General features: G+C 40.5%; 1 protein-coding gene across 1 annotated transcript in view; it reads right to left on the bottom strand.

Moving 5' to 3' along the window:
• The window catches only part of CHPT1 (choline phosphotransferase 1), a 52,459-nt gene that overhangs the window by 8,170 nt on the left and 16,602 nt on the right, over positions 1–27,687 (bottom strand). Inside the window, exons 3-7 of the mRNA XM_089651803.1 lie at positions 24,208–24,349; positions 22,097–22,181; positions 15,927–16,058; positions 12,072–12,230; positions 2,511–2,636 (exon numbers count right to left, since the gene is read on the bottom strand). Coding sequence (XP_089507929.1) covers positions 2,511–2,636; positions 12,072–12,230; positions 15,927–16,058; positions 22,097–22,181; positions 24,208–24,349 — 644 coding nt within the window. The remainder of the gene's footprint in view (positions 1–2,510; positions 2,637–12,071; positions 12,231–15,926; positions 16,059–22,096; positions 22,182–24,207; positions 24,350–27,687) is intronic.

Below are 27,687 nucleotides of genomic sequence, written 5' to 3'. Positions count from 1 at the left end.
AGCAATGCTGTCAAGCAGCAGCTTAGTTGTCGTCAACAGGTATTGCTGCTACTAGCAAGGTAAGAAACAGATTCACAAAAAACAGTTTGTGTACAAAAACTGTATACCTCTCATGCCTTGTAAAATTCTTCTGATCCCGCAATCTCTCCTGGATTCTGTCCCTTCTCACCCTCATATTGGGATCCACAGCCTTTGAACTGGGTAACTCCGATATCAACTTTCTCAACCTAGCTAGATCAGGCTCTTTTGGAGCCATATATTTTACCAAAGAAGGGTTTTTTTCAACTGAAGTAGAAAAAATATTCCTTCTTGATCCCCTCAAGTCAACTGGATCTTCCCTTCAACTTTCCTCTGTTTGATGTATTCTTTACAATTCATTAGAATACAAATGAACTAACTTTTAAAAAAGTCACGTTTTTATAAATGAAATGGAAGTGACGTGACGGCGTTCTGTCCGACAGTTCCGGAGGTGGTGAGAGCACCAAGCGGTTCCTGCTGATCACTATTACTTGCATTATGGGTTTGTTTTAATTTTATACATTGTAAGTGCAATACTTGTCGCAATAAAGCGATATGTCTTGGGTAATACACCATTGGAGCGTGTCTTGTTCTTCTTTTTTCATGATAAGGTGGAGTATGAAGTAATAATGGAGTGGATACTTGAATAACCCTGGCATTTATTCACGGACTGAGCTAAGTCTGAAGAAACTCCCAGTACTTACCAGCTGAAGCCCTCTTCGGTATTCTATATACCAAAGGCAGAGGACATTATAACACTGGTGAGTGCACACCCAAGTGGGGGCGCACTGTGATCACTGTATGATTTTTATCACGGGACATTTTCATCACTGGACTTTATTTTTGTATCACTGGACTTTTTTTTTAGCACTGTATTTGTTTTGCTCACTATAGTGGGTTGGTTTTTTTTTGGTCACTGTAATTTTATTTAATATATTTATATAATATAAGATATTTTGAGGAAAATATGGAAGATATTTTGAGGATATATGATAAATAAGTTGGGACAGTAGGTTGATATTTTTATTTATTAAGTTTTGGCACTGTGAAGTATATGCGCCACTTTTTCATTAATTCACTGTGATTTCATATTAACGTTTTTATAAATGCAGAAATAGGCCTCATGCACACAGGATTTTTTTTACCTTCCCTGGACGCCTATGCTCATTGTTCAAAACGAGCCTAAAACCGCATTTTACAAAAATGGTAGATACATCAAGCAATTGGCATTGATTCATTGAATTGGTCAAAATACTAATTTATTCTGCCCATTGGAATAAATGAACGTTCAAGTGCTAGACATGCCTAGTACTAAAGCGCACTCAGGCACATCAAGCGTTCTTTTTATGTTGAAACACTCCTCTCCTGAATGTGCAGGCCCTGGTTTTTTTTTTTCTGCACTAAATGTCTCCTTTGTCCGCCTCGAAAATGGCTAAAATAGATGGGTGTTTAGAAGGAGAAACAAAAACGGGAAACTCCTCTAAAAGTGGCATTTTTAACACTGTATGCGTGGGGCCATAAAAGTATAACATTAGGTTTGTGCACGACCTAGTAATATCCAAACCATGAAATACAAAGCATATGAAAAATACTGAAGCAAAGAGTGTTTCATAAAGCAGACCTTTTCCTTGCTCACTAAATATCATATCATCATGCAGCTCTGCATGCTGATAGAAGATCATCTTACATAAGTAGTCAAATAATTTTTTCCAACTTCCTGGTTTCTTGTGGTGCTGTAATGCAAGCCATACATGGTTCAAATTCTGAACGATTCTTAGTCCAAAAATCGAAAATGTTGTTTGCTCGGTAATCCGATGGTGCCATCAATGATTTAAAAAAAAAAAAAAAAAATCGGCCAACCAAGTCATAAAGTTCACCCCATATAACAGGCGAAACTTCTGTTCCTTCCAGGTCACGGCTCATGCGCATATTATTTTCGGAAAACCGATCGTACAATTTGATCAAGTCGAAAATCGGTAGTTTTTCACAAACTTTCCAACATGCCCGATCACCGAAAAGGGGAAAAAACCACAAAAATCATCCGGTGCCACTGATCCACCAACAGAGCAAAAATTGGCCGATTATTCTTAGGTCCAATTTTTGGATGAAAAATCAGTTGAATTTTGACCCATGTATGGCCAGCCTTACCTTGGCCTCACAGATGTATCCTGGGAAGGCTACACCACCAGTGACTACCCCCTTCAGATGATTTCCATTGTTCTAGTTTCCAGTAGGCAGAATCAGTTTTAGGAAGGGAGATGGATTCATCCACCCTTAGTCAAAATGACCACTGTTAGAGGAATGGGGAGGAAGGGAAAAATAAGAAAAGAAAAAAATAAAAGCTTGCTATTATCTAAAATTTGTGGATTGTGATTACCATACACTTCTAAAGTTGCCCTTGTTGTGATTTTTAAGATAAGGCTGAATTTCCTCTTTAAGCTTTTCTTTTCTTTAACTATTATACATGTCAGATAACTGTAAAACATACTTACTAGTGCTACCCACAAAACTATGTATTCATCAATAAAGCTGTTGAAGTACTGGTTTAGGAATAAAAGACCTGGTCCAATAAATGCAGTATCTTGAATATAAAGTTCACTTTTGGTCATATGTGCCAGCTGAAGAAAAACAAAAAGTTGAATTAACAAAGAACAACAAGTAGGAGGCGACTTCACATTTATACAGGTCATTTGAGTTCATTATACCTCAAGCATTATTCTTAGTACTACAACTGATATACACGGAGAATGACACAAGCAGGTCACCAATTAGTTATTAACCAGTCATAAAATGACATGTTCCTGAATGGAATTAATGATCAATTAGATACCATACTGACACATGCTAACCATATGCTGCTGGGCAAAGTGGACTGAAAACTGTCTGGTTTGGCAATCTGGACCCAGGATGATTAGTTAGCAAGTATCTTGCAACAGTATAAACAGCGCTTCTGATGTCACAATATATTTTCATACAGCCGTCACTTACAGATTTCTCCAGTGAAGAAAACAGTGTAAACTAACAACATAAACAAAAAGTATATTTTTCTTTCCTCCAGAAACAGTTTTTATGGCAATTACAAAAATCCTGTTCTCTTTCTCATTCATTAAAGTGTTACTAAACCCCGGACCCTGCATTCACTATATCTGATCACGGTACACACTACATGGAAGTGCAATTATTTTAGTAAATATCAACTGCCAAATACCTTTTCTTATCAGCAGTTTGTGAAGTCTTGTGACTTATATCAGTGTTTAGCAGAGCACTGGATAAAGCTTGTAGAAGGGTTTTCTTTCTGCTCTAGGAGGATGCAGAACCCCTGACCTCTGCTTGGACAGTGCTGATTGGCCCTGCTCTGCTCACAGGCATTCTCGCAATAGAAAAAAAAAACTCTAGCAATACACACCAAACAGAGCATGTGCAGAGTGTCTTCACACCAATATGTCATATCTGGAGATACAAGGGGGGCACTGGAAGAAGGGGAGGATCAAAGAAGTCAGGATCAAACAGTGTTTTTACACAATTCAGAGGATTAATCCCTTAGGTTCCACAGTGGGTATAACAAGCATGCTTTACTGCATATACAGACTGATTTTACTGTTGTGGGTTTAGTAACACTTTAAGGGACACAAGATTCTGTTGTTCTGAGACTATTGGGATGTCCAAAACAGTGCAACTGAAGGGTGGGCAAGAGTTACCAAAACCTAATCATGCCCACATAATCAAAAACAATAGAACTGGGGGCAGCCTGCAGTTAAGGGAGCTGCCTGAAGGACCTTACACCATGGACAGAAAGATGGAAGAACGTGTCCCAACAATGTGAGGTGAAAGGCCAAAAGCAGCTTAGGAAGAAAGGAGGCTCTAGAACTCAAACACCGCCTTATCGCTGTGTAAAACCAGATCTAGAACAAGACTTCCATTTCAGACCGCCATGCAGAAGTGATGGCAACAAGGAAAGTTACCCTGTGAGTGGGAATAGAAAGGATTCTTTACCTAATAGGTTCATAAGGCGATCTCTGAAGAGCTGAGAGAAACAAATTAAAATACCATAGAGTCACACGGCTGCACAGGAGGAGACTGTATGAAAGTCATGACTAAGGAATAGGAGGCTAGTGGTCTTTGGAATAAGACTTCAAGGGTCAAGATTTGACCCTTAATGGTACTCATGGCCAGAAACTTTAGGATTCTTCCCACAAAGTAATTCCTCAGGTGAATAGTATGAAGTAGATGAAGTATGCCACGCCATTCCATTTGTGATGCTACATTTTTCAGGAAGTAGACTTCCTAGATTTTAACAATGTGGAAATGAGTGAATCAGAGAGCCCTGTTTCTCAAGACCTGGGCTTCAACAGCCATGCCATTAAAGTCGGCAACTGTGAAGCAAGGAGATAAACCAGTTCCTTGGACAGGAAATCCTGTCAATTTTAGGGCTCATTACACTTGCTTTCATTTTAGCACACATTAAAGTGCCTACCACTTTAATATGCTTTTTTAATGCATTTCTGATGCTTCCTTGATGCCTTTTTGAAGCTTTAACCATCTCCCCTTCGCCCCATAGCAGAAATGCTGCTACAAGGCGGCAGGGGTGCGCAAAATCCCGTATATATACATGGTTTTGCAGTTCCGGGTAGGAGGCGCGTGCGAGCCCTACCCGCGCTGCCATTCACGGCTTCAGCTGTCAATCACTGGGTCCCAGCCAATGATTACTCGCCGGCACCCAGTGATTGCCGAGTATCTCCAATGGGGGAGAGACCTGTATGTAAACAATACAGATCTCTCCCCTGTCAGCTCCTGCACACTGCTTTGTATGGCTGTGCATAGCAAAGCCATACAAAGTAGTCTGCGCACAGTGAAACACAGAGACAGCCCATGTAGTAAAACAGGACACAGTTAACCCTTTGATCACCCCACGTTAACCCCTTCCTGTTCAGTGCCATTAGTACAGTGTCAGTGCTTTTTATTGCACTGATCACTGTAGTGGTGTCACAGTGACAAATCAGTTCCCCCCAGTGTCAGAATGCCTACCGCAGTCCCGCTATAAGTCGCTGATCGCCGCCATTACTAGGAAAAAAATTCCAGTATCTATACCGCCATTTGTAGACGCTATAACTTTCACCTAATTTACACGTATTGAGATTTTTTTTTTCAGCAAAGACATATAGCAGAATACATTTTGGCCTACATTTATGACAAAATTCGATTTTTTAAATTTTTTTACTGGACATGTTTAACCACTTCAAGTCCAGACACTTTCACCCCCTTCCTGTCCAGGCCAATTTTCAGCTTTCAGTGCTATCACACTTTGAATGACAATTGCGCGGTCATACAACACTGTACCCATATAAATTTTTCAGCATTTTTTTGAGACAGATAAAACTTTATTTTGGTGGTATTTATTTACCACTGAGATTTTTATTTTTTGCTATATAAATGAAAAATCCAAACATTTTGGAAAAAAAAAAAAAGTGGTTTTCTTATAAAGTTTTGCAAATAAATAATCTTTCTTCATAAATCTTGGCCAAAATGTTTTCAAATGCAAAATGTATTCAAATGTTTTACGTTTTTATTTTATTTTTTTATATTATTTATGTTTTTTTTAAACATACAGTCACCCAGCAGTACAGTGTCACCTTAGTGGGGGGTGATGAAGATTTTTTTTTTTCTTTTTTACACTGATTGCATTTACACCCATAAAGGATGTAAAAGCAATAATTTCTCCTCTCTGTCTGCATTCTTGCAGCCACTGAGAACTACTGTGTGAGCTGTGATTGGTCACAGCTTGTCACATGGTACAAGGCTGTTGTGAATAGCCTTGTACCACATGACCTCTGTGATCATTTACAGATTTCACACGTAGTAAGCAATGATGTCACAAGTGACATCTTGCTTACTACTCTGCATGTGATCACTGATTGGCCAATCAGTGATCACATGATCGTGACCTCGCAGAGAGGTCCCGTTCGACGATCGGTGTTCCACTGGTTCCGGAGGACACAGCGGGCACCGGATTGCGGCGCTGTGCGCTCCCAGGGATCGCGCACAAGCAGGGAACGGGGAGGCTGTTTATAAATGGCCACCCGACCCTGCACTGCCACCTTCTGGCCATTTATATACAACGGCCGGATGGGAGGTGGTTAAGATCTCTTCTTTCCTGCTGCTGGCACCACTCTGGAGACTGCCAACCAGGATAACAGGTGTAGTGCAGTTGATATCAGTCCATATGGGACAGGACCAGCAGTACAAAGGAGGCATTGGCTTATGCGGCTCTTGCTCCCTACTACAGCTCCAACTTTACGATTAGTCCCTCTGCATTGCATCTGTTTGATGCTCTGGGATGGCGGGTCAGCAAGCTTAGACCGTGATCTACCAGCCTATTGCTTGCTGACGCGCGGTTTAGACAAATCAGCATTATTACCCGCTGTGATTGGTAATATGAGTGTATCTAAGGAGGCACCAAAGAGCCTTTCACCATTAAAAGATATGCACAGCAAACATTTTTTTACATGGCTCTTACACATCATTTCAGCCAAAGAGGTCTCCCCATATTCAGACAGAAAACTCCTTCGGGAAATAAAAGAGAGACAAAATGGATCTGTTTACAGAGAATTGTTGGGCTAAAGGAATACGCTTTGACCCAATTGTTTCAAATTAAACGAATCTTGAATGAATATGAAAATATAAAGTGAGTTATGTAGCACGTTACCGGGACTGTAGCTGATAACTGTCGTGGAACTTATTATTATACAGGATTTATATAGCGCCAACAGTTTGCTCAGCGCTTTACAAAATAAAGGGAGACAATACAGTTCAATACAGGAGGGTTAGGAGGGCCCTGCTCCTTGGAGCTTACAATCTAAGAAGAAGGGGCTGGTGGTACAAAAAGGTAATAACTGTGGGGGATGGACTGGTAGAAGGAATAGAAGACTCCATTATTAGCTGAAGGCAGGATAGGCTTCCCTGAAGAGATAGGTTTTCAGAGATCGCCTAAAAGTTGGCAGAGTAGGTGATAGTCTGATAGATTGGGGTAGACAGTTCCAGAGGATGGGGGAGGCTCTGGAGAAGTCCTGGAGATGAGTATGGGAGGAGGAGACAAGGGAGCTAGAGAGCAGGAGGTCGTGGGAGGAGCGGAGAGGGCGGTTTGGGTGATATTTGGAGACAAGATTGGTGATGTAATTTGGGGCAGAGTTATAAATGGTTTTATATGTGATTGTTAATGTTTTGAATTTTATTCATTGGGCAATGGGAAGCCAGTGGAGGGATTGGCAGAGAGGGATGGCACATATGGATCGGTTCCTTTGTTGCAGCTGCATTATCGTTATGCAGTGTGGACATGGTAAACTGAATATTCATCAATACAGAAGTCCAGTGGCCATCTTTAAGGAGACCACTTTACAATGTTCACCTATGGACTGTCTCCAGTGCAGGGGCCAGCCATCTTCGCTGGGTCTGGATTGAGTGATTGGCTGATGCAACAGAGCAAGGGGACACTGAACTGAACAATATGGTAGTGTGACAAGAGCACCCCTACCTGAAAAAAGAAGGTTACTAAGAGATCCACGCGGAGTAATATGGATTCAAAAATTACAGGCAATACTTTATTTGATCACATAGATCATAAGGAGGTTAAACATGAGCACGGTGAACATGTCAAGCAAATAAAATCATTTTAAAAGCACTTAGCGTCTTCATATCAGGGTCATTTAGGCAAGTAGAGTACCATATAAGGCAATATAGGGTAATGGTGAGGTTTTGATCCTAGGTTTCCATGAATTTCCAGCTTGTATCAGAGTGAACCATAAATTCAGCAGATATGTTCCCAATATAAGTCAGGATGTGTAGAGTAGCCTCCTGGTGTATGGAAGCTGGAACACAAAAATACACAAAAAATGTATGAAAATATAGGAGCTGAATCACGTCCAAGCCTCACCAAGCCTCCCTCTACAGTAATTAGTGGACACCTTCATTACCTTCTTAGTTGTGAAACTGTCATACCCGCTTCTCAAATGTAGGGACTTCCTGGGTAACCACCCCAAGTGAAACAAAGTCCACAGTACCAAATGATTCTGGGGATATATATAATAAATAAAAATTATTGTATAGAACACAGGCATCAAGTAAAGCCCTGAAAGCAAAAAACAAAGTATGGGTATATTACCATCAATAGAGATCAAGAGGACTCCCGTCGACTTGAAATAGGATCAGGTCCTTGATGCTTGTTCAAAGGTGCATATGGGGGTGGGAAGCCAGGTAGTCACAATACGTGGATTCCAAACACATATATTGTGTATATAGCAGGCCGTGAATACCTGAGTCTATATACCCACTGAAGGGTTTCCAAAAATTACTCAATCTAAGAAAATTGAAGCGGTATGAATAGGATACGGCTTTGTCACAGCATACAATGCCTAAATAGGATAGCATATAAGTATATATATGTATATATTATCCTCTAAAGAGGATTTCCAAAAGATTCCCCGAGTATACAGGGTAGATTAGGCCCGTATAACATGCCCTCTTAGCTCCAGATATACTCTATAAATCTACACAGCTGTAAGCTAAAATAACTTGCCACCGGTGGAAGGTATATTCCCCTAGGGAATTGCCGTTTGCGAACCGCTGTAGTAGTAGACTTTATGGTAGTTTTCAGAGGGCCTCGTGCCTTCCTAGCAAGGAGCTGTGACACCGCCGTTCCTTCCCACCTCGTGGGCGCCGCACCCTATGAAGACGCCGAGCATAGTGACGTCATTACGTTGACGCGTTTCGTCCGCCAATCACCGCAGACTTCGTCAGAACTGGGAGGGGACTTCAATCCTTTGCCTTATATGGTGCACTAATTGCATACCAAAGAGTCTCCACCTCGCCATCTTGTGTTGAAAGAGTATCACTACATTCGAAAGATCCAGAGTGAATTAAAACACATATATTAAATTTAAATTGACTCTGACGAAGGTTCTGACGAAGTCTGCGGTGATTGGCGGACGAAACGCGTCAACGTAATGACGTCACTACGCTCGGCGTCTTCATAGGGTGCGGCGCCCACGAGGTGGGAAGGAACGGCGGTGTCACAGCTCCTTGCTAGGAAGGCACGAGGCCCTCTGAAAACTACCATAAAGTCTACTGCTACAGCGGTTCGCAAACGGCAATCCCCTAGGGGAATATACCTTCCACCGGTGGCAAGTTATTTTAGCTTACAGCTGTGTAGATTTATAGAGTATATCTGGAGCTAAGAGGGCATGTTATACGGGCCTAATCTACCCTGTATACTCGGGGAATCTTTTGGAAATCCTCTTTAGAGGATAATATATACATATATATACTTATATGCTATCCTATTTAGGCATTGTATGCTGTGACAAAGCCATATCCTATTCATACCGCTTCAATTTTCTTAGATTGAGTAATTTTTGGAAACCCTTCAGTGGGTATATAGACTCAGGTATTCACGGCCTGCTATATACACAATATATGTGTTTGGAATCCACGTATTGTGACTACCTGGCTTCCCACCCCCATATGCACCTTTGAACAAGCATCAAGGACCTGATCCTATTTCAAGTCGACGGGAGTCCTCTTGATCTCTATTGATGGTAATATACCCATACTTTGTTTTTTGCTTTCAGGGCTTTACTTGATGCCTGTGTTCTATACAATAATTTTTATTTATTATATATATCCCCAGAATCATTTGGTACTGTGGACTTTGTTTCACTTGGGGTGGTTACCCAGGAAGTCCCTACATTTGAGAAGCGGGTATGACAGTTTCACAACTAAGAAGGTAATGAAGGTGTCCACTAATTACTGTAGAGGGAGGCTTGGTGAGGCTTGGACGTGATTCAGCTCCTATATTTTCATACATTTTTTGTGTATTTTTGTGTTCCAGCTTCCATACACCAGGAGGCTACTCTACACATCCTGACTTATATTGGGAACATATCTGCTGAATTTATGGTTCACTCTGATACAAGCTGGAAATTCATGGAAACCTAGGATCAAAACCTCACCATTACCCTATATTGCCTTATATGGTACTCTACTTGCCTAAATGACCCTGATATGAAGACGCTAAGTGCTTTTAAAATGATTTTATTTGCTTGACATGTTCACCGTGCTCATGTTTAACCTCCTTATGATCTATGTGATCAAATAAAGTATTGCCTGTAATTTTTGAATCCATATTACTCCGCGTGGATCTCTTAGTAACCTTCTTTTTTCAGGTAGGGGTGCTCTTGTCACACTACCATATTGTTCAGTATGCATTTTCTGGGTTTATGGATCCACACTTACATACTAAGTGAGTCGGAGATATGATTATGACACCAGTCATTCGTGTCATTCTAGGTGGCCTGTTTCTGCTCTATTTTTGGGACACTGAACTGAGGCTGCTGGAAAAGGGAGCTTAATTGTTGCACCAGCCTGGAGAATGCAGGGAGGAAGCAACTGTGGGGACCAAATGCTGCTGAAACCATTTCCTGTGCTGAGCAGCTGAGAGACACAAGGTTGCAGTGAAGGGGGAACAGTGGTGTGTGGCCAAAGTTTTGCTGGAGCTATCTGATGTTGTGCTTTCCAGGACAAAAGTGTTGATCAGACAGCTGCTACCAGTAAATTCTGTGCAATGATACATGTTAGGAGACCTGCATCTTGAGAGCCCACACTGGAAATCAGTTTCACTTGCAGGATGCGGTGAGTGACTGTGACCATCAACAGATTGCTGATCATCAGAAGAGGACCACTGGCTGCTACTACTGGGCGCTAGCTTGCGAGGAAGGACCCTTTCACAAGCCTACATGGAAATGCCTAGAGTTCAGAGAGTGCTTACTCTGGTGAGATGTCTCTTGAACACTGACTTTTCTGGTTTCTAGTTTTGCCCCAGTGGGTTTGCCTTATCGCCTCTTTATCTGGGAACAAGCCAATGCCCCTTTGGATTACAAAGACTGTACTTGACAGCACTCCTATAACTTGTAAGTAAGGAAAAGAGGGACTGTCATAGCAGGATTGAAAGAGACTTGTCAAGTTCGTGTCCGGAGATCAAGAACAGAGTGCCTTGGGTGTGGCAACAATTTTATTTTAATCATTCACTGGCCAGAGTGACAAAACAGACCGTAATAGCAAGTTAGGACTGTCTTTATATACTGATGATAGATAAACACAGTTCACTTCTGTTAATTACTGTTATTTAGAATACTGCAAGTGTATAACTACTGTATACACACTGAATTTTTTTTCCCTTTCAACCAATAGGTTGAAAAAAAAAAACAAACAAACAAACCTCACAGATCCCCGCATCAATACAAATGATGTGAATGCAGGGATATCTCCCTCTGTCTTGTATTCTAACAGCAGCTTAACGCTTATGGTTTTATTGATTATTTGCATAAGTACACTTGCTAATCACTTCTCCTTTTAGGCTAAGCTTGGCCTAAAAAATTATTTAAAATATCCAGTAAGTGCTGTGCGCAAGGTGTGTCATCTTCAGGTATGCAAAAATCACAAAACAATTCAGCTGCCACTCTGGGAATAGCATTACACATATAACAGGTAACACTATAAACACATATATAGTTTAACTGTATTTAACTGAATTCTTAAAAACTTTGCTTTATGTTATCTGCAGAAGTTGTGTTTACTTTTTATTGATGTAATTTGATCACATTTTAGCCTGAGACTACTCAGGACCTCAACTTAGGCGCTGCATCTTTGATTTCCCATGATGTTGTTAATCACTGTGCATTACTGTAATTCCTCTATAGGTAACCTGCTAAGAAGCACTTACAAGGCCTTTGGATAACTGCTTACTAATATTTTTCAATACACATGCTCCATAGACTAATGTTCTATAGATAAGTCACTTTGTGATTATACAGTATGTATGAATTGCTGAGGGCTTATTTAGGGCAATTACCAGTATGTACTGCAACCCAAACCATGAAGATTCCTGACTTCTTAGAACAGCTGAAACAATATTAAATGCTGGCTGGTTGTAATGTGTTAACTGTGCTTTGAACATTTCTGTTGTTGTATAAAATGCTTTATTATAGGAGTGCAGGAAAACTTACCACAAGCTTAATAGTGATCTTGGAACTTACACACCCAAATGTTAGTGTATAAAGACTTGGATGATTGTGTAATAAATCTGTTGTTGATTTTACATAGATCATTAATCCTAATATAAGCACCAGTCCAATATGGAGGCCAGGAGATAGCACACTTGTTCCCTGCGAGAATAAAAAAATGCTTATTGTACTTTCAGTTTTCATATACATAGCAATCACTATTTTCCCGTGAGGGCTGTTTTCACTTTATTACAGATAGGAGCAAAGCCACTTTGCCACAAATAGGCTTAGATGATAAGACAGTGAAAAGTGTGGTAAACCACTGCAACCAATCAGATTACAATTTGCTGCAATATTCAGTGAAAAAGTCCACTTAGATTATATTAGTGATAATGCCAAAAGTCTTGATGCAGTGTTAATCACCCGAAAAAATACTTTAATATAGTTATGCAATTTTTTTCATTAGATAAGGGGCTGTCAATACAGATCAACATCTGCCATCATTAATATCTTACATACTTATTATAAAAATGCAAAAATGTGTTCAATGTCACATATACTTTATTTCAAAAGCAAAACCTGGAAGTTCACCATACAGATAAAAATATCTTATTTCATATAAATTGAACCATCATGCTTTATTTTGGATATACAGATTTCACTTTTTTTTAATCACAATCTTATACATTGAAGGAAATAAGTATTTGATCCCCTGCTGATTTTGAATGTTTGCCCACTCACAAAGCAATTATCAGTCTAAAAATCGAATGGTAGGTGTATTGTAACACAGAGACAAAATAGCAACAAAACATTCAAAAGAATTGCATGTCTAACAAATTATACACCAATTTGCATGTTCATCAGGGAAATAAGTATTTGATCCCCTATCATTCAGCAGGATTTCTGGCTACCAGGTGTCTTTCATAATAAACTGAGATTAGAAGCAGTCTCTTAAAGGGAGCGCTGCTAATCTCATTTTGTTACCTGTATAAAAGACACCTGTCCACAGGAGCAATCAAACAATCAGATTCCAAACTCTCCACCATGGCAAAGACCAAAGAGCTGTCCAAGGATGTCAGGGACAAGATTGTAGACCTACACAAGGCTGGACTGGGCTACAAAACTATCGCCAAGCAACTTGGTGAGAAGATGACAACAGTTGGTGCAATCATTCACAAATGGAAGAAACACAAAACAGCTGTCAGTCTCTCTAGGTCTGGTGTACCATGCAAGATCTCACCTCGCGGAGTATCAATGATCATGAGAACAGTGAGGAATCATCCCAGAACTACACGTCAGGATCTTGTCAATGATTTACAGGCAGCTGGGACCACAGTCACCAAGAAAACAATTGGTAACACACTACACCGACAAGGATTGAAATCCTGCAGTGCCCACAAGGTCCCTCTGCTCAAGAAAACACATGTTCAGGCCCATCTGAAGTTTGCCACTGAACATCTGAATGATGCAGAGGAGGACTGGTTGAAAGTTTTGTGGTCAGATGAGACCAAAATCGAGCTCTTTGGCATCAACTCAACTCGCCGTGCTTGGAGGAGGAGGAATGCTGTCTATGACCCCAAGAACACCATCTCAACTGTCAAACATGGTGGTGGAAACATTCTGCTTTGGGGGTGTTTTTCTGCTAAGGGGACAGGACAACTGCACCGCATCAAAAGGACGATAGACGGGGCAATGTACCATCAAATCTTGGGTGAGAACCTTCTTTCCTCAGCCAGGGCATTGAAAATGGGTCGTGGATGAGTGTTTCAGCAGGACAATGACCCAAAACACACCGCCAAGGCAACAAAGGAGTGGCTCAAGAAGAAGCACATTAAGATCCTGGAGTGGCCTAGCCAGTCTCCAGACCTTAATCCGATTGAAAATCTGTGGAGAGAGCTGAAAGTTTGAGTTGCCAAATGTCAGCCACCAAACCTTAATGACTTGGAGAGGATCTGCCAAGAGGAGTGGGCCAAAATCCCTCCTGAGATGTGTGCAAACCTGGTGGCCACTACAGGAAACGTCTGACCTCTGTGATTGCCAACAAGGGAATGGCCACCAAGTACTAAGTCATGTTTTGTGAAGGGGATCAGATACTTATTTTCCTCATGAACATGCAAATCAGTGCATAATTTGTTAGACATGCATTTCTTTTGAATTTTTTGTTGCTATTCCATCTCTCAGTGTTACAATACACCTATCATTCGATTTTTAGACTGATAATTTCTTTGTGAGTGGGCAAACATTCAAAATAAGCAGGGGATCAAATACTTATTTCCTTCACTGTATATCCACTTCTGGTCCCCCTACCTAGCGATGCCTGAGATAGTGATTGCACACTTTATGGATGCAGGTAGAAGCTCATGTCTACATATATAGGCCACACTAACTTTGAGGTTAAATTGGACTTGCTATTCAATTTGATATACAATGTAATATATTGATTATTCTGTAATTATATTGTACATATTGGTTTATAGTGCTATTTGTTAAAATACCACATCCCAAATTGTTTAACAACGTATACTACTGAATTGCAATAATTGAAAGAATGAATGATTATCAGCTGGGATTTTCATGTCTTGAAGAAGTGGAGAAATGCATTGACATATGTGAAACAAAATAAGGAATCATGGATCAATTTATGTGAAATAAAATGTTTTCTTTATCTGTAAAGAAGTATGTTGGACTTCCAGGTTTTATAGTTTTTGGATTTTGTTGAATTTTTATAATGAGTACATAAGATATTAATGATGGCAGATGTTGATCTGCATTGATAGCCACCTATAAAATGAAGATTGCGTGACTATTTTAAAATACATTTTACTGTGGTCTGACATAAAATTAAAAATTCTTGTTAGGACTGGCCATACATGGCTCAATTTTCCAACACTTTCGGGTATGTGAGTTGCCCAAAGTTTCCCCACTGGGGCTCTCTAATTGCTGCATTAACTACACCTCTGAAGGGACACAGCAGTGATGGAGTGGCCAGGGAGGGGGGGGGGGGGGGGACTACAAATGCAACAGGGAGACACAGGCAGTGTCAGATGCTGAAACTTCAATTGCTGCCTCTACCTGTGCAAGACAGCGAAGAACAGATTCCACATAGGTGCTAATAATAAGTAATAAAAAGGTATTTCCCAATGCTGTATTTGCTTCAACTATTTTGATATAACTGTTGAGTGTACATTTGTAGAGTTACATTAAAATTTAGGGCTTAACCGCAAATACGTCAATTTAATTAGTTTTTATTTGAAGAAAAAAAAACGTATGTGAAAATTAATGTACTGCATCTTTTACTTGATATACATTCATGATTACACCAAGTACAGATACAAAAATAATTAATGTACCATATTTAAACTAAACATTTTGTACAAATCGGTCAACTAGCCACAAATGTTGCTAGTAATCCACACCTAATGTTTCTTCTGAAAGCCTTGGATATTCTTAAGCAGAAATTTGACATTTTAGAAAGTTGAGCACATCCACACCCCCATCACATTCCACAGTGCAATGTTAGGACTCCTCAATAGGTCTCCAACATAAAATGCATTGTGGGAGGGAATGTCTGGACCTCTCTTAAGAAGCTCTAAAATATTGCCTACTAGGGTCTAGTGATCCTGAGGTACAGTAATGCCCCAATGAAGTTAGTCAGCAGGATCTAGGACGCATTAGTAATGCACTTGCTGGCTGGTGAAAGCGCAACGCACTATTAGGTGACGTAAGCTTTTGACACATGCTGAAGACTTCTAATCAGCATAACTGCATGATAGTAAATATTAGAGGCACGGAAGAGAGATTATTAAAGTAACTGCCAAAAAAGATATTATTGCAAAGCATAGTTTCAAATTCACTTACAGCTACAGTAGATCCATTTTTTCCTACTCCACCAGTGAAAATGACTCTAAAGTAATTGCTACAAGAATAAATTGTTCCAAACACAATACCCATGAGAGGTAAGACTTTCAAGGGTAGTCCAGTCATGGGAATCTGTAAATGAAGTATAAAGAAAGTAATGTTAAGAATAAAGCAATGTTTCTGATTAAAACATTATAGTTTTACATTCTAAGAAACACGAAGACAGGAGACCCAGATACTTCATAATTGCACAGAAAGCTCTTCAACATATATACTTAAAATCACTAACGACCTGCTCTCCGCCAAAGCTAATGGCCACTACTCAGTCCTCCTACTCCTCGACCTCTACGTGGCCTTCGACACAGTCGACCACCCCCTCCTCCTTACTAAACTACACTCCCTTGGCATCAGGGACTCTGCTCTCTCCTGGTTCTCCTCTTACCTATCCCAACACTCCTTCAGCGTTACCTATAACGCTGCCATCTCTCCCTCTCTCCCCCTCTTTTTGGGGTCCCCCAAGGCTTTGTCCTCGGACCCCTTCTCTTCTCCATTTACACCTCCTCCCTTGGCAAACTGATACACTCCCACGGCTTCAACTATCACCTCTATGCCGATGACACACAAATTTACCTCTCCACCCCTTAACTCACTCCTTCAGTCTCTGCCCGTATCACCCACCTCCTAAACGACATATTAGACTGGATGTCGCTCCATTTCGTCAAGTTAAACCTGTCCAAAACCGAGCTCCTAGTTTTCCCCCCAGTCCCCGCCGCCCCCCCCCCCCCATTCTCTCCATCACGACTAACACCACCATCAATCCCACCCCACACGCCAAAGTCCTAGGTGTCACCCTGGACTCAAACCTTTCCTTCCAACCTGTCCAATTACTATCAAAGTCATACAGGCTCCACCTCCACAACATCTCCAAGATACGTACGTTCCTCACCCCAGACACCACTAAACAACTCGTACACTCCCTTATTATCTCATGCCAAGACTACTGCAACTCCCTTCTCACCGGCCTACCCCGACAAACGCTATCCCCGCTCCAGTCTATCCTGAACTCATCGGCTAGACTCATCCACCTCACCAACCGCTCCACTTCGGCCGCCCCCCTCTGCCTATCCCTTCACTGGTTCCCGACTGCCCAACGCATTAAATTCAAAATACTAACTCTGACATACAAAGCCATCCATAACGCTGCCACAAACTACCTCACTGACCTGATACCCAAATACCACCCTACCCGTGCCCTTCGCTCCTCACAAGACCTCCTACTCTCTAGCTCCCTAGTCTGCTCCTCCCATGCCCGACTGCAGGACTTCTCCAGGACTTCCCCCATCCTCTGGAACTCCCTACCCCAATCCATCAGACTGTCACCTACCCTCCTCACCTTCAGGCACACCCTGAAAACCCATCTCTTCAGGGAAGCCTACCCCACCCTCACCTAACAGCCATTCTCCACTCCTCTTACCACTCCATCCCCCACAGCCACTTCCTCCTGTACCTCTACCCCCTCCCTCCTAGATAGTAAGCTCAAAAGAGCAGGGCCCTCAAACCCCTCGTGTATTGTATTGTTACTGTATTGTCTCTTGTACTGTCCCCCCACTTTAATGTACAGTGCTGAGCAAACCCTTTGGCGCTATATAAACACTGTATAATGTAATGTAATAATATAGCCATATACAACTCTGTCCACATCTGAAAGATCTAAGCATTACATTCTCAAGAAAACGAATATTGAATAACTCCACCTAAACTTTTTTATATCAATAAAATTAAGGCATTGCTAATATTGAAGTGGTCAAAACTGACCACAAATTGGTCACATTCACACAGCCACTTTGGGGTGTACACTACCAAGAATTAATGTATTTCTTTGGCAAGGATCATAAGTATGTGATCAGAAGTAGCTGACCAGCACTGCAGCTGTATGCATGTCACCTAACAGCTGAGCAGGTACATTTGATTAGAGACAGATGGGCAGCCCTGGATGCATCCTGGGTTGCTTATCTGTCCCTAACTGCATGGAACAACTTGATCTGTGAATACATGGACAGCATGGACTTGGAGACAGGCAAAGACGTATTTTATAGATTTGTAAAGGCTGAGTGACCATGGCTGACTGCATACACCGCTGGAAATTTACGTTCGTTCATGGTGGTGTACAGCTCAGGTGTGAATGAGAACTTAATGTATGGTTAATGTAGTCATCATTCAAACACACAAAAGTTCTTGCAAAAGTTGTTATTTATATACTTTGGAAAGTGGTACTAAAATACAATCAGCAGCAGGTGTATGAAGGTTCAGTAACCCTTCTAAATCAAGTCAATAAATAAAAAGTAACACTCCACTATATTATGCAAGCCAGTTATGCTACCGATTTTCCCCTTGTCAAATGAATAGTAGTAAGGTATTTGCTTGGAGTAATTGATACACAGCTGCTGAGGGAACTTTGCTATCATGTGTACTATATAGGTAAACGTAGTGACCAGCACTTAGCTACCTATACTGTGCGAGTGGTAAAAACAACAATTGCTGCTGCTGTTTGGACACCTTATATTTATTTGCCTTTGTTGTATATTTTCACTGAAAATGAAACAGATTCTTTGAAGGTTCAGATGTGAACGTCTGCATGCAACAGCTGGGTTTAAGGGAAGGTGTGTGTGTGTGTATGTATGTATATATATATATATATATATATATATATATATATATATATATATATATATATATATATATATATATATATATATATATATATATATATACATACATACATATACACATACACACACACATATACACTGTGCTGTATAATATGGTTGTGTATTTGTGGTATTATATAGCTCTCTGTCTTTGACAAGAAGGAAATTGGTAGCCTACCGGTGTTGCATAAAATAGCATGCTGTAATATGTATTTATTACAATAACTATATTAGCTGTCTCTTGTGGTCTGTAGATTTATTTACATCTTCCAGTTAAGCAAAAGCTAACACATGATGAATGATGCATTTAAGTATTTACCTGCAAAACTGTTCAGATACAAGAAAACTTCCACTGGCAGCAGAAAGTGAAGAGAGAAAAAATAAATGCCCAACCTACGCTTAATTCTATTTAGCAAAATATTTGGAAATGAACATGTACCTTAGCATTTACCCGCAACTCCTACTGACATACCCTGTTCTACAGGAGGGCACTGATTGTATAAAATAATCACATTTCTAAAGCAATTTTATATATTTTACCCTATATGGCACCTCACTGAGAGCAAGAAACTGAAATACAGAAAAACATGACAATACTAAAATCAGATAACATTTACTACTGTTGCTCTTGATAGATGACCATTATTGGGATAGGTTACAACCATCAGAAGTATTATATTGCTTTTCTTGTCTGGTTGGTTAAAGCAGAATAAAGAATATGTAAACCCCACATTTTGTATTCCTGATATGTGCCTGCTGTACTTGTATGAAAACATATCCTGTTCTCTTTGTATTGCTTCCTTTGTTTGCAATCCTTGGTGTTCCTGCCAGTCCCTCTGCTTTCCTATTAAAAACTGACCACAGAAGGCAGGAGAACACAGTATGGTCAGTTTTCTGGCTGTTTTCCTCCAATGATTAAATTATGCCAGCATGCCCCCCCCACCATCAGAACCATTCACTGGGAAGACCAATGCAATGCTGTTTCTTCTCCCCTAGCTCTCTGAGCTCCTCACATAGCTGAGAATAGAAGGTATGTGATATTTTATAAAAAAGGTATTTATATTTCTTTTATATCTATACATAAATGGTTTGGCTTTCATTTCTATTTTAAATGGAATGGGTTTCTTTACAAGGTGAAGGTTTATATATACTTTAAACCCAGGGGAAAAAAAAAAACAGGGCCCCTGCAGGTTAATGCTATAATGTGCTAGTATGCCTATGTAAGCCAACTTGGAGACTCTCAAAACCATAGAGTTAGGTCCGCAGTATACAGAGGAGCCTGGACGTAAGCACCGCGGCTTACACATATATTTGTAAATATGTGTGCAAACTAAACCATCTGTTTTTAAAGTAAATTGTAAAACAGAGACATTTTTTTCCAGGAGAAACAATTGAGTACTGTCCATGATACTTTATTTTACTTGGACTAACATACAATTTTGCAGGACAAGCTTTCATGGTATGTCCCCTTCTTCAAGGTCCAAAGCTAGCTGGTAAGTGTGCTAAACATTTTTTCATTGTTTGTGATGTGTGTTGCCCTTCCATGTGCACCCTTCTGCAAAGGCTAATTATAGATTAGGGTAGTTGCCACTAGTTTGTATAGCTGGGTGAATTTGATGTGGGGACGCATTGGATGCCTTCAGCAGCCATTGTGCTCTTGGTGAGCTTCCCATGTGTCCCTGTGCCTTTAAGGAGTGGTGAGCTCCCTCCAGGCAAACCTGCCCTTAATCTATCCACTGTTATATGAGCTCCAACTTGGAGACTCTCAAAACTATGAAACTTAGCACTGCAGTATACAAAGCAGCCTTGATGTAGGCACTGCAGCTTACACATATGTATGCAAAAGAAACCCTCTATTTTTAACGTGAATTGTTAGAAACAAATATATTTTTTTTTTTGCAGGCAGGCAAGTGTGCACATTTAGGAGATATTCACTGTACCTACAGGTAAGACTTATTATAAGCTTACCTGTAGGTACCAGTTAAAAAGCAGAGTTTACTACTGCTTTAAAGCCAAACTACAGTAACAATAAAACTCCTAACCTCTTGCACTGCAAGGGGTTAAACTGGTCACTTATTTTTGAGGGATGGACAAGCACTTTTACTTACCTGATCCTCTGCTCCCCCGGCAAACGGCGATCCTCTGGCAATGGACTGTTTCATGGCCTCCTTACATTTGATGCAGGGCCGTGGTCCTCGCATCAGTATTGAGGACGTAAGATGACCTTGGTTCACTGAAGTGTACTGGAGAAGAGGTTGAGGGGACCAGTCTAGTGACGTGAAGGAGCCTGCAGGAGCTGAGGATTAGTTAAGTAAAAAGTGCTTTTCCAGATCCCCTAGATTTAAACAAGCTGTTAACTCTTATACTGTGGGTATTAGTTTTCCCAGAGTTTGGCTTTAACCACTTCCTGCCCGCTGCATAGTCGATATACGGCTAGGAGGTGGTTTTGATGTTCTGGGAGGATGTCCAGCAACATCACCTAAGAGTTGCCATGAACGGGCCTTGTGAAGGACAATGGATTTTCTCAAGTTCAACACATGCAAAGCGAAATAAATGGCAAACCACCCAATGTGAACAAATGCTTGGGGCTTTTACTTGTACTTATATTACTTACCAGCAAGACGAAAAACTAAAATAGTTATTAGTAGTTAGATTGTAAGCTCCAAGGATCAGGGCCCTCCTATCCCTCTTTTATTGAACTGTTTTGTTGCAGTATTGTCTCCCTTTATATTGTAATGCGCTGAGCAAACTGTTGGCGCTATATAAATCCTGTATATTAATAATAATAGTTACTACCATTTAACAAAACTTGTTCCATAGTGCTGAAGATGTTTCTTCACTTATCCAAATAGCTTCCCCCAGCTCCTGAGCTAAGAAAGCTACTTGAATGAGTGGCAAAATGTTTTTTTTTTAACATTATAGAACAAGCGGAGTTGAATGTGAATACCTACTGCTAATTATACCATGACCTGCATAGTCACCAAATCACACTGAAGAATTCTTTGTTTATACATAATGTCTACCAGATGAAAGTAAGTGATCTAGAGAGGTAAACTTGTTGCAGATCAAAGTACCACTGACAGACACTGAACCACCTTTGAGTTTAAGCTATACTTGACTTAATAGAGTACGACACAATGAAAGGATAACATTCAGGAACCTGGACAATGTGTGCCAACAAAATTAAGTCTGCTAAAGGCCAAATATATTATCCTGAATGTACAGACATGACAGAGCAACAAAATGGAGAAGGAAATAAAACTGTTGCTCTCATCAATTAATTGTCAGCTTGCACTTTAAAACCAATCATAGGAACATGACAGCAACATCATGACATGGTGTAATGAGAAAATAGTCTGTTTTTCTTTCCCCTAGTTTTAATAAAGCAGCCACTGCAAATGCACCAGAAAATATGCACACTGAGTAGATCTAATGTGGTTATTAAAGTGTACAACATGTTACCTCAATGTCCCAGAATGTAGTCCCAAAAAATGCAGACAACAAAAATACAACGGTTACTGATAGCTGAAGCTCTGTGACATCAATCCTGGGGGAAAAAAAAGAAGACGGTTATGTTCTAAAAGTATGACATTCAGTGCAAAAGTAGTCAAAAAGTTTATTTCATACAGCCAACTCATATGTAATACAGGATAACACACAGAATGACAAAATGAGTAAATAGGCCTCCAGGGCCATATTTGTAAGAAATTATAACAGTATGGATACACAGCCCTGGAGCACATGCCTAATGAACAGAGTACAGACCTACTTCTAAACACTAGCTGGTTATAGTTCTGATAAACAATACGATTCCTCTTTTTTACTTAAAAAAAAATATCTCTGATGCACATAGAAGTATATGTTTTGATATAAGAATGTTCGATATATACTGTATATATAAATGTTCTATTCTTTTTTTTTTAAGAACACTCATCCATTAAAGCCTAACTCAGGGCAAATAAAAGAAATATCCCTTGTAGTGGAGCTTTGCCCACAGTGCAAGGATTAACTGCTCTTTTTGTCTAGGGGAGAGAAGTGCATTTACCTACCTGATCCTCTTCTCCCCCAGCAAATGGTGCTCTGGCTATAGACCCTGCATTGGGCTTGATGACGTCAGGGCCTTAGATTGCTGGAGTGTAGTGGAGAAGACACTGTGGGGACTGGCCTAGCAACACAGAACAGCTGGTAAGTAAATCTTCCTTTTTGTGTCCCCTAGACCTAAATGAGCAATTAGCCCTTGCTGTGCATGTACAGTCTCATTGCAAGGGATCATTTTAAAGTTTCCTAGAGTTCAGTTTTAGGCCATGGCTTAGCAAACCCCAGGTGCCAGGTCACCATGGTGACTAGAAATTGCGTCTCTGCACCTGGGTTCACACACTGCCTCCCATTGACATTAATGCAAAAAAGCCTACCATTAACATCAATTAAAAAACCGCCTCCCATTAAATTCAATGCAAAATCACATCCCATTGAGTTCAATGCAAAAACTCCTCCCATTCATTTTAATGCAAAACACCTCTCATTGACTTCAATGCAAACACTCCTGTCAATAGCAATCCTATGTGGATTATCTTCACTTATCTCTGCATGTCACTCTACTCTCTCTTGCGAGTCTGGAATGGACTGCTAAAAAAAGCGCACAGTACCTTTTTTGTAATGGCACTCAAAACACAATGGGGAGTTATTTACTAAATTACATGAAGCAAAATCTGGTGCAGCTCTAGATAGAAACCAATCAGCTTCCAGATTTTATTGTTAAAGCTTAAATGAACAAGCTGAGGGTAGAAGCTGATTGGATACCATACACAGCTGCACCAGATTCTGAGTGCTCCAGTTTTAGTAAATCTCTCCCAATGCGTGTGGATTGCATCTGTGTGAACCACCTCAATAGAAACATAATAATATCTAACCTGTCATGCGAATCTGAGTTTGGAAATGCATCTAGGATCGCATATGTGTGAGCCAGGGTGGCTCCATTCACACCTGGACATTTTGGGATCACGGCAGAATCACTGGGATCACAAAGCGCAGGTTCTGGTTTTACTGTGATTATCGCGTGGCAAATAGCATCACGTGAAGCTTGTCATCCAAAAGTTGCCTTGCCCTGGGCACTGACAACTCACACTACGCTAAAAAAAAAAAAAAAAAACTGGCTCCCAACTTTTTTAGCTGGCTTCTAGATTGAAAGCAAATTTGTCAAGTCCTGTTTTAAGCATTACTAATTGTTGTTTGGTTTTATAACCACTAACTCAGCAGTGGCAAGGGTACCAGGAATTTTGCAAAAATGATGTTCTGTGCTGTTCTGTCTCTATCCCTTTTAATGATATTGATGTATATAAGGCCTTTAGTCTTAAAGATACAAAAACACAACCTGGTTATATATCTGCAATATACTGTAAGTAGGTCAGGCACCATAAGCAAGTCATTTGTACAAATCAAAGTGAAGTAAATAGATTTACTTTTGCATTATCTCTTAAACATAGTAGGTAACCAGTTGTTACATTTTTATTGGTATTAACTCACTGAATATTTGTTAGGCTGTACAAGAGGATGAAAATAGAAAACAAACTTACACTCCAAATCTCAGAGTACCCGACACATAGGTCTGCCACTGGGCACAAAAAAACATGAACATGCTGATAAAGCAGCAGAAAAACATCCAGTTGGGCATTGTTCCAAGCCGTACAGCAGCAATTGTCCCCACTGCAACAAACACTGCACAGGAAAATAAAAAAAATTTGTTACATCAAGAAACAACCACAAACACATGACAGAGCCAAAAGTGAAACTTCAAGTAGGAAGCTTTGTGGTTCATTGTGTAAATGATGCAATCAAAAACTTTTATACAATCAGATAAAGATACAAAATAAACAGAGCAGCTTACCAGCGGTCCAATACTGTGAATTCGGATTGAATGCTAAGGCTTACTACACTAAGGCTCAGTTCACACTAGCTTTGTAAGCAGGCGTTTTGCAGGCATTTGAGGGGCGTTTTTAACTTAAATTATACACATGGCAGCACACAGTGCTGTTCACACTGAAGTGTTAGAGTCGCTTCAAAATTGCCGCCTCATGTCCAGCCAGGAGGACTTGAAGCCTTTCAATGCCTCCTACTCATGTCTATGGTGATGCTCCTCAAACGCCTGGTAGGCGTTTGTGGGGCATTAAAACCATTAACTTCATTATTGGCGTTTGTTGTGCAGTTTTAACACTTTGAAAATGCCTATGAGATTTAAAAACACTCCCCAAACACCTGTCTGATGCCTGTCAAAAGCTATAGGGGTGTTTGGGAAGAAGTCAAGCGTGAACAAGCCCCAACTGTTCATGTTATTAAAACAAAGCTCTTATATATACAGTTAGGTCCATATATATTTAGACACAGGCACAATTTTAGTTTTTTTTTCAGGTATTTACCAAAACATATTCAAGGTATACAGTCATGGCCGAAATTGTTGGCACCCTTGATATTTTTCCTGAAAATCAAGTATTTCACACAAAAAAGGTATTGCATTAACACATGTTTTGCTATACACATGTTTATTCCCTTTGTATGTATTGGAACAAATATAAAACAGAGGCAGAAAAGCAAATATGACATAATGTCACACAAAACCCCAAAAATGGGCTGGACAAAAGTATTGGCACCCTTAACTTAATATTTGGTTGCACACCCTTTGGAAAACATAACTGAAATCAGTCGCTTCCTATAACCATCAATAAGCTTCTGACACCTCTCACCCGGAATTTTGGACCACTCTTCCTTTGCAAACAGCTCCAGGTCTCTCTTATTGGAAGGACACCTTTTCCCAACAGCAATTTTAAGATCTCTCCACAGGTGTTCAATGGGATTTAGATCTGGGCTCATTGCTGGCCACTTCAGAACTCTCCAGCGCTTCTTTGCCATCCATTTCTGAGTGCTTTTTGACGTATGTTTGGGGTCATTGTCCTGCTGGAAGACCCAGGATCTTGGACGCAAACCCAGCTTTCTGACACTGGGCCCTACAGTGCGACCCAAAATCCTTTGGTAATCCTCAGATTTCATGATGCCTTGCACACAGTCAAGGCACCCAGTGCCAGAGGCAGCAAAACAACCCCAAAACATCATTGAACCTCCACCATATTTTACCGTAGGTACTGTGTTTTGTTCTTTGTAGGCCTCATTCCGTTTTCGGTAAACAGTAGAATGATGTGCTTTACCGAAAAGCTCTATCTTGGTCTCATCTGTCCACAAGACGTTTTCCCAGAAGGCTTTTGGCTTACTCAAGTACATTTTGGCAAACTGTAGTCTTGCTTTTTTATGTCTCTGTGTCAGCAGTGGGGTCCTCCTGGGTCTCCTGCCATAGCGTTTCATTTCATTTAAATGTCGACGGATAGTTCGCGCTGACACTGATGCTCCCTGAGCCTGCAGGACAGCTTGAATGTCTTTGGAACATGTTTGGGGCTGCTTATCCACCATCCGGACTATTCTGCGTTGCAATCTTTCATCAATTTTCCTCATCCGTCCACGACCAGGGAGATTAGCTACAGTGCCATGGGTTGCAAACTTCTTGATAATGTTGCGCACTGTGGACAAAGGCAAATCTAGTTCTCTGGAGATGGACTTGTAACCTTGAGATTGTTGATATTTTGCCACAATTTTGGTTCTCAGGTCCTCAGACAGTTCTCGTCTCCTCTTTCTGTTGTCCATGCTTAGTGTGGCACAGACAGACACACAATGCAAAGGTTAAGTGAACGTCTCTCCTTTTTATCTGCTTTCAGGTGTGATTTCTATATTGCCCACACCTGTTACTTGCCCCAGGTGAGTTTACAGGAGCATCACATGCTTGTAACATTCTTATTTATCCGCAGTTGTGAAAGGGTGCCAATACTTTTGTCCAGCCCATTTTTGGAGGTTTGTGTGACATTATGTCGAATTTGCTTTCTTTCCTCCCTTTTTTTGTTTTGTCCCAATACACACAAAGGGAATAAACATGTGTATAGCAAAACATGTGTTAATGCAATACGTTTCGTGAGAAATACATGATTTCCTGGAGAAATATCAAGGGTGCCAACAATTTCGGCCATGACTGTAGTTATATAATGGATATAGGCTAAAAGTGCACACTCTCAGGTTTAATTTGGAGGATATGTACATCCAAATTGGAGGAAGGGTTTAGGAATTACAACTCTTTTAGCCATCCCTCCCTTTTTCAAGGGACCAAAAAGTAATTGGACAGTTGAATCAAAAGCGGTTTCATGGCCAGGTGTGGGCTACTCCTTTGTTATTTCTTTATCGATTAAGTAGGTAAAAGGTCTGGAGTTGATTCTCAGTGTGGTATTTGCATTTGGAATCTATTGCTGTGACCCTACATCATGCATTCAAAGGAGCTGTTCATGCAAGTGAAACAGGCCATTGTAAGGATTCAAAAATGAAACAAATCCATCAGAGAGATAGCAGCAACATTAGAAGTGGCCAAATCAACAGTTTGGTGCATTCTAAGGAAAGAAGAACACACTGGTGAGCTCAGCAACATAAAAAGGCATGGATGTCCACAGAAGACAACAGTGGTGGATGATCACAGGATCCTCTCTATGGTAAAGAAAAACCCATTCACAACATCCAGACAAGGGAAGGACACTCTCCAGGAGGTGGGCGTATCACTGTCATATCTACAATCAAGAGGAGACTTCACAAGAGCAAATACAGAGGGTTCACCACAAGGTGCAAACCATTCATAAGCCTGAAGAATAGAAAAGCCAGATTAGACTTTGCCAAAAAACATCTAAAAAAGCCAGACTAGTTCTGGAAAAGCATTCTTTGGACGGATGAAACTAAGCTTAATCTGTACCAGAATGACAGGAAGAAAAAAGTGTGGAGAAGGCTTGGAAAAGCTCATGATCCAAAGCACACAACATCATCTGTAAAACATGGTGGAGGCAGTGTGATGGCATAGGCATGCATGGCTTCTAGTGGCACTGGGTCATTGGTGTTTACTGATGATGTGACAGAAGCACCTGGATGAATTCTGCGGTGTTTAGAGGTATACTGTCAGCCCAGATTCAGCCAAATGTAGC

Source organism: Staurois parvus, unplaced genomic scaffold (genome assembly GCF_062004578.1).
Source record: "Staurois parvus isolate SC_StPar_1 unplaced genomic scaffold, SC_StPar_1.0 ptg000025l, whole genome shotgun sequence".
NCBI lineage: Eukaryota > Metazoa > Chordata > Amphibia > Anura > Ranidae > Staurois > Staurois parvus.
Note: the sequence above shows the minus strand (reverse complement) of the source record. Positions and strands in the feature narration are given on the sequence as shown.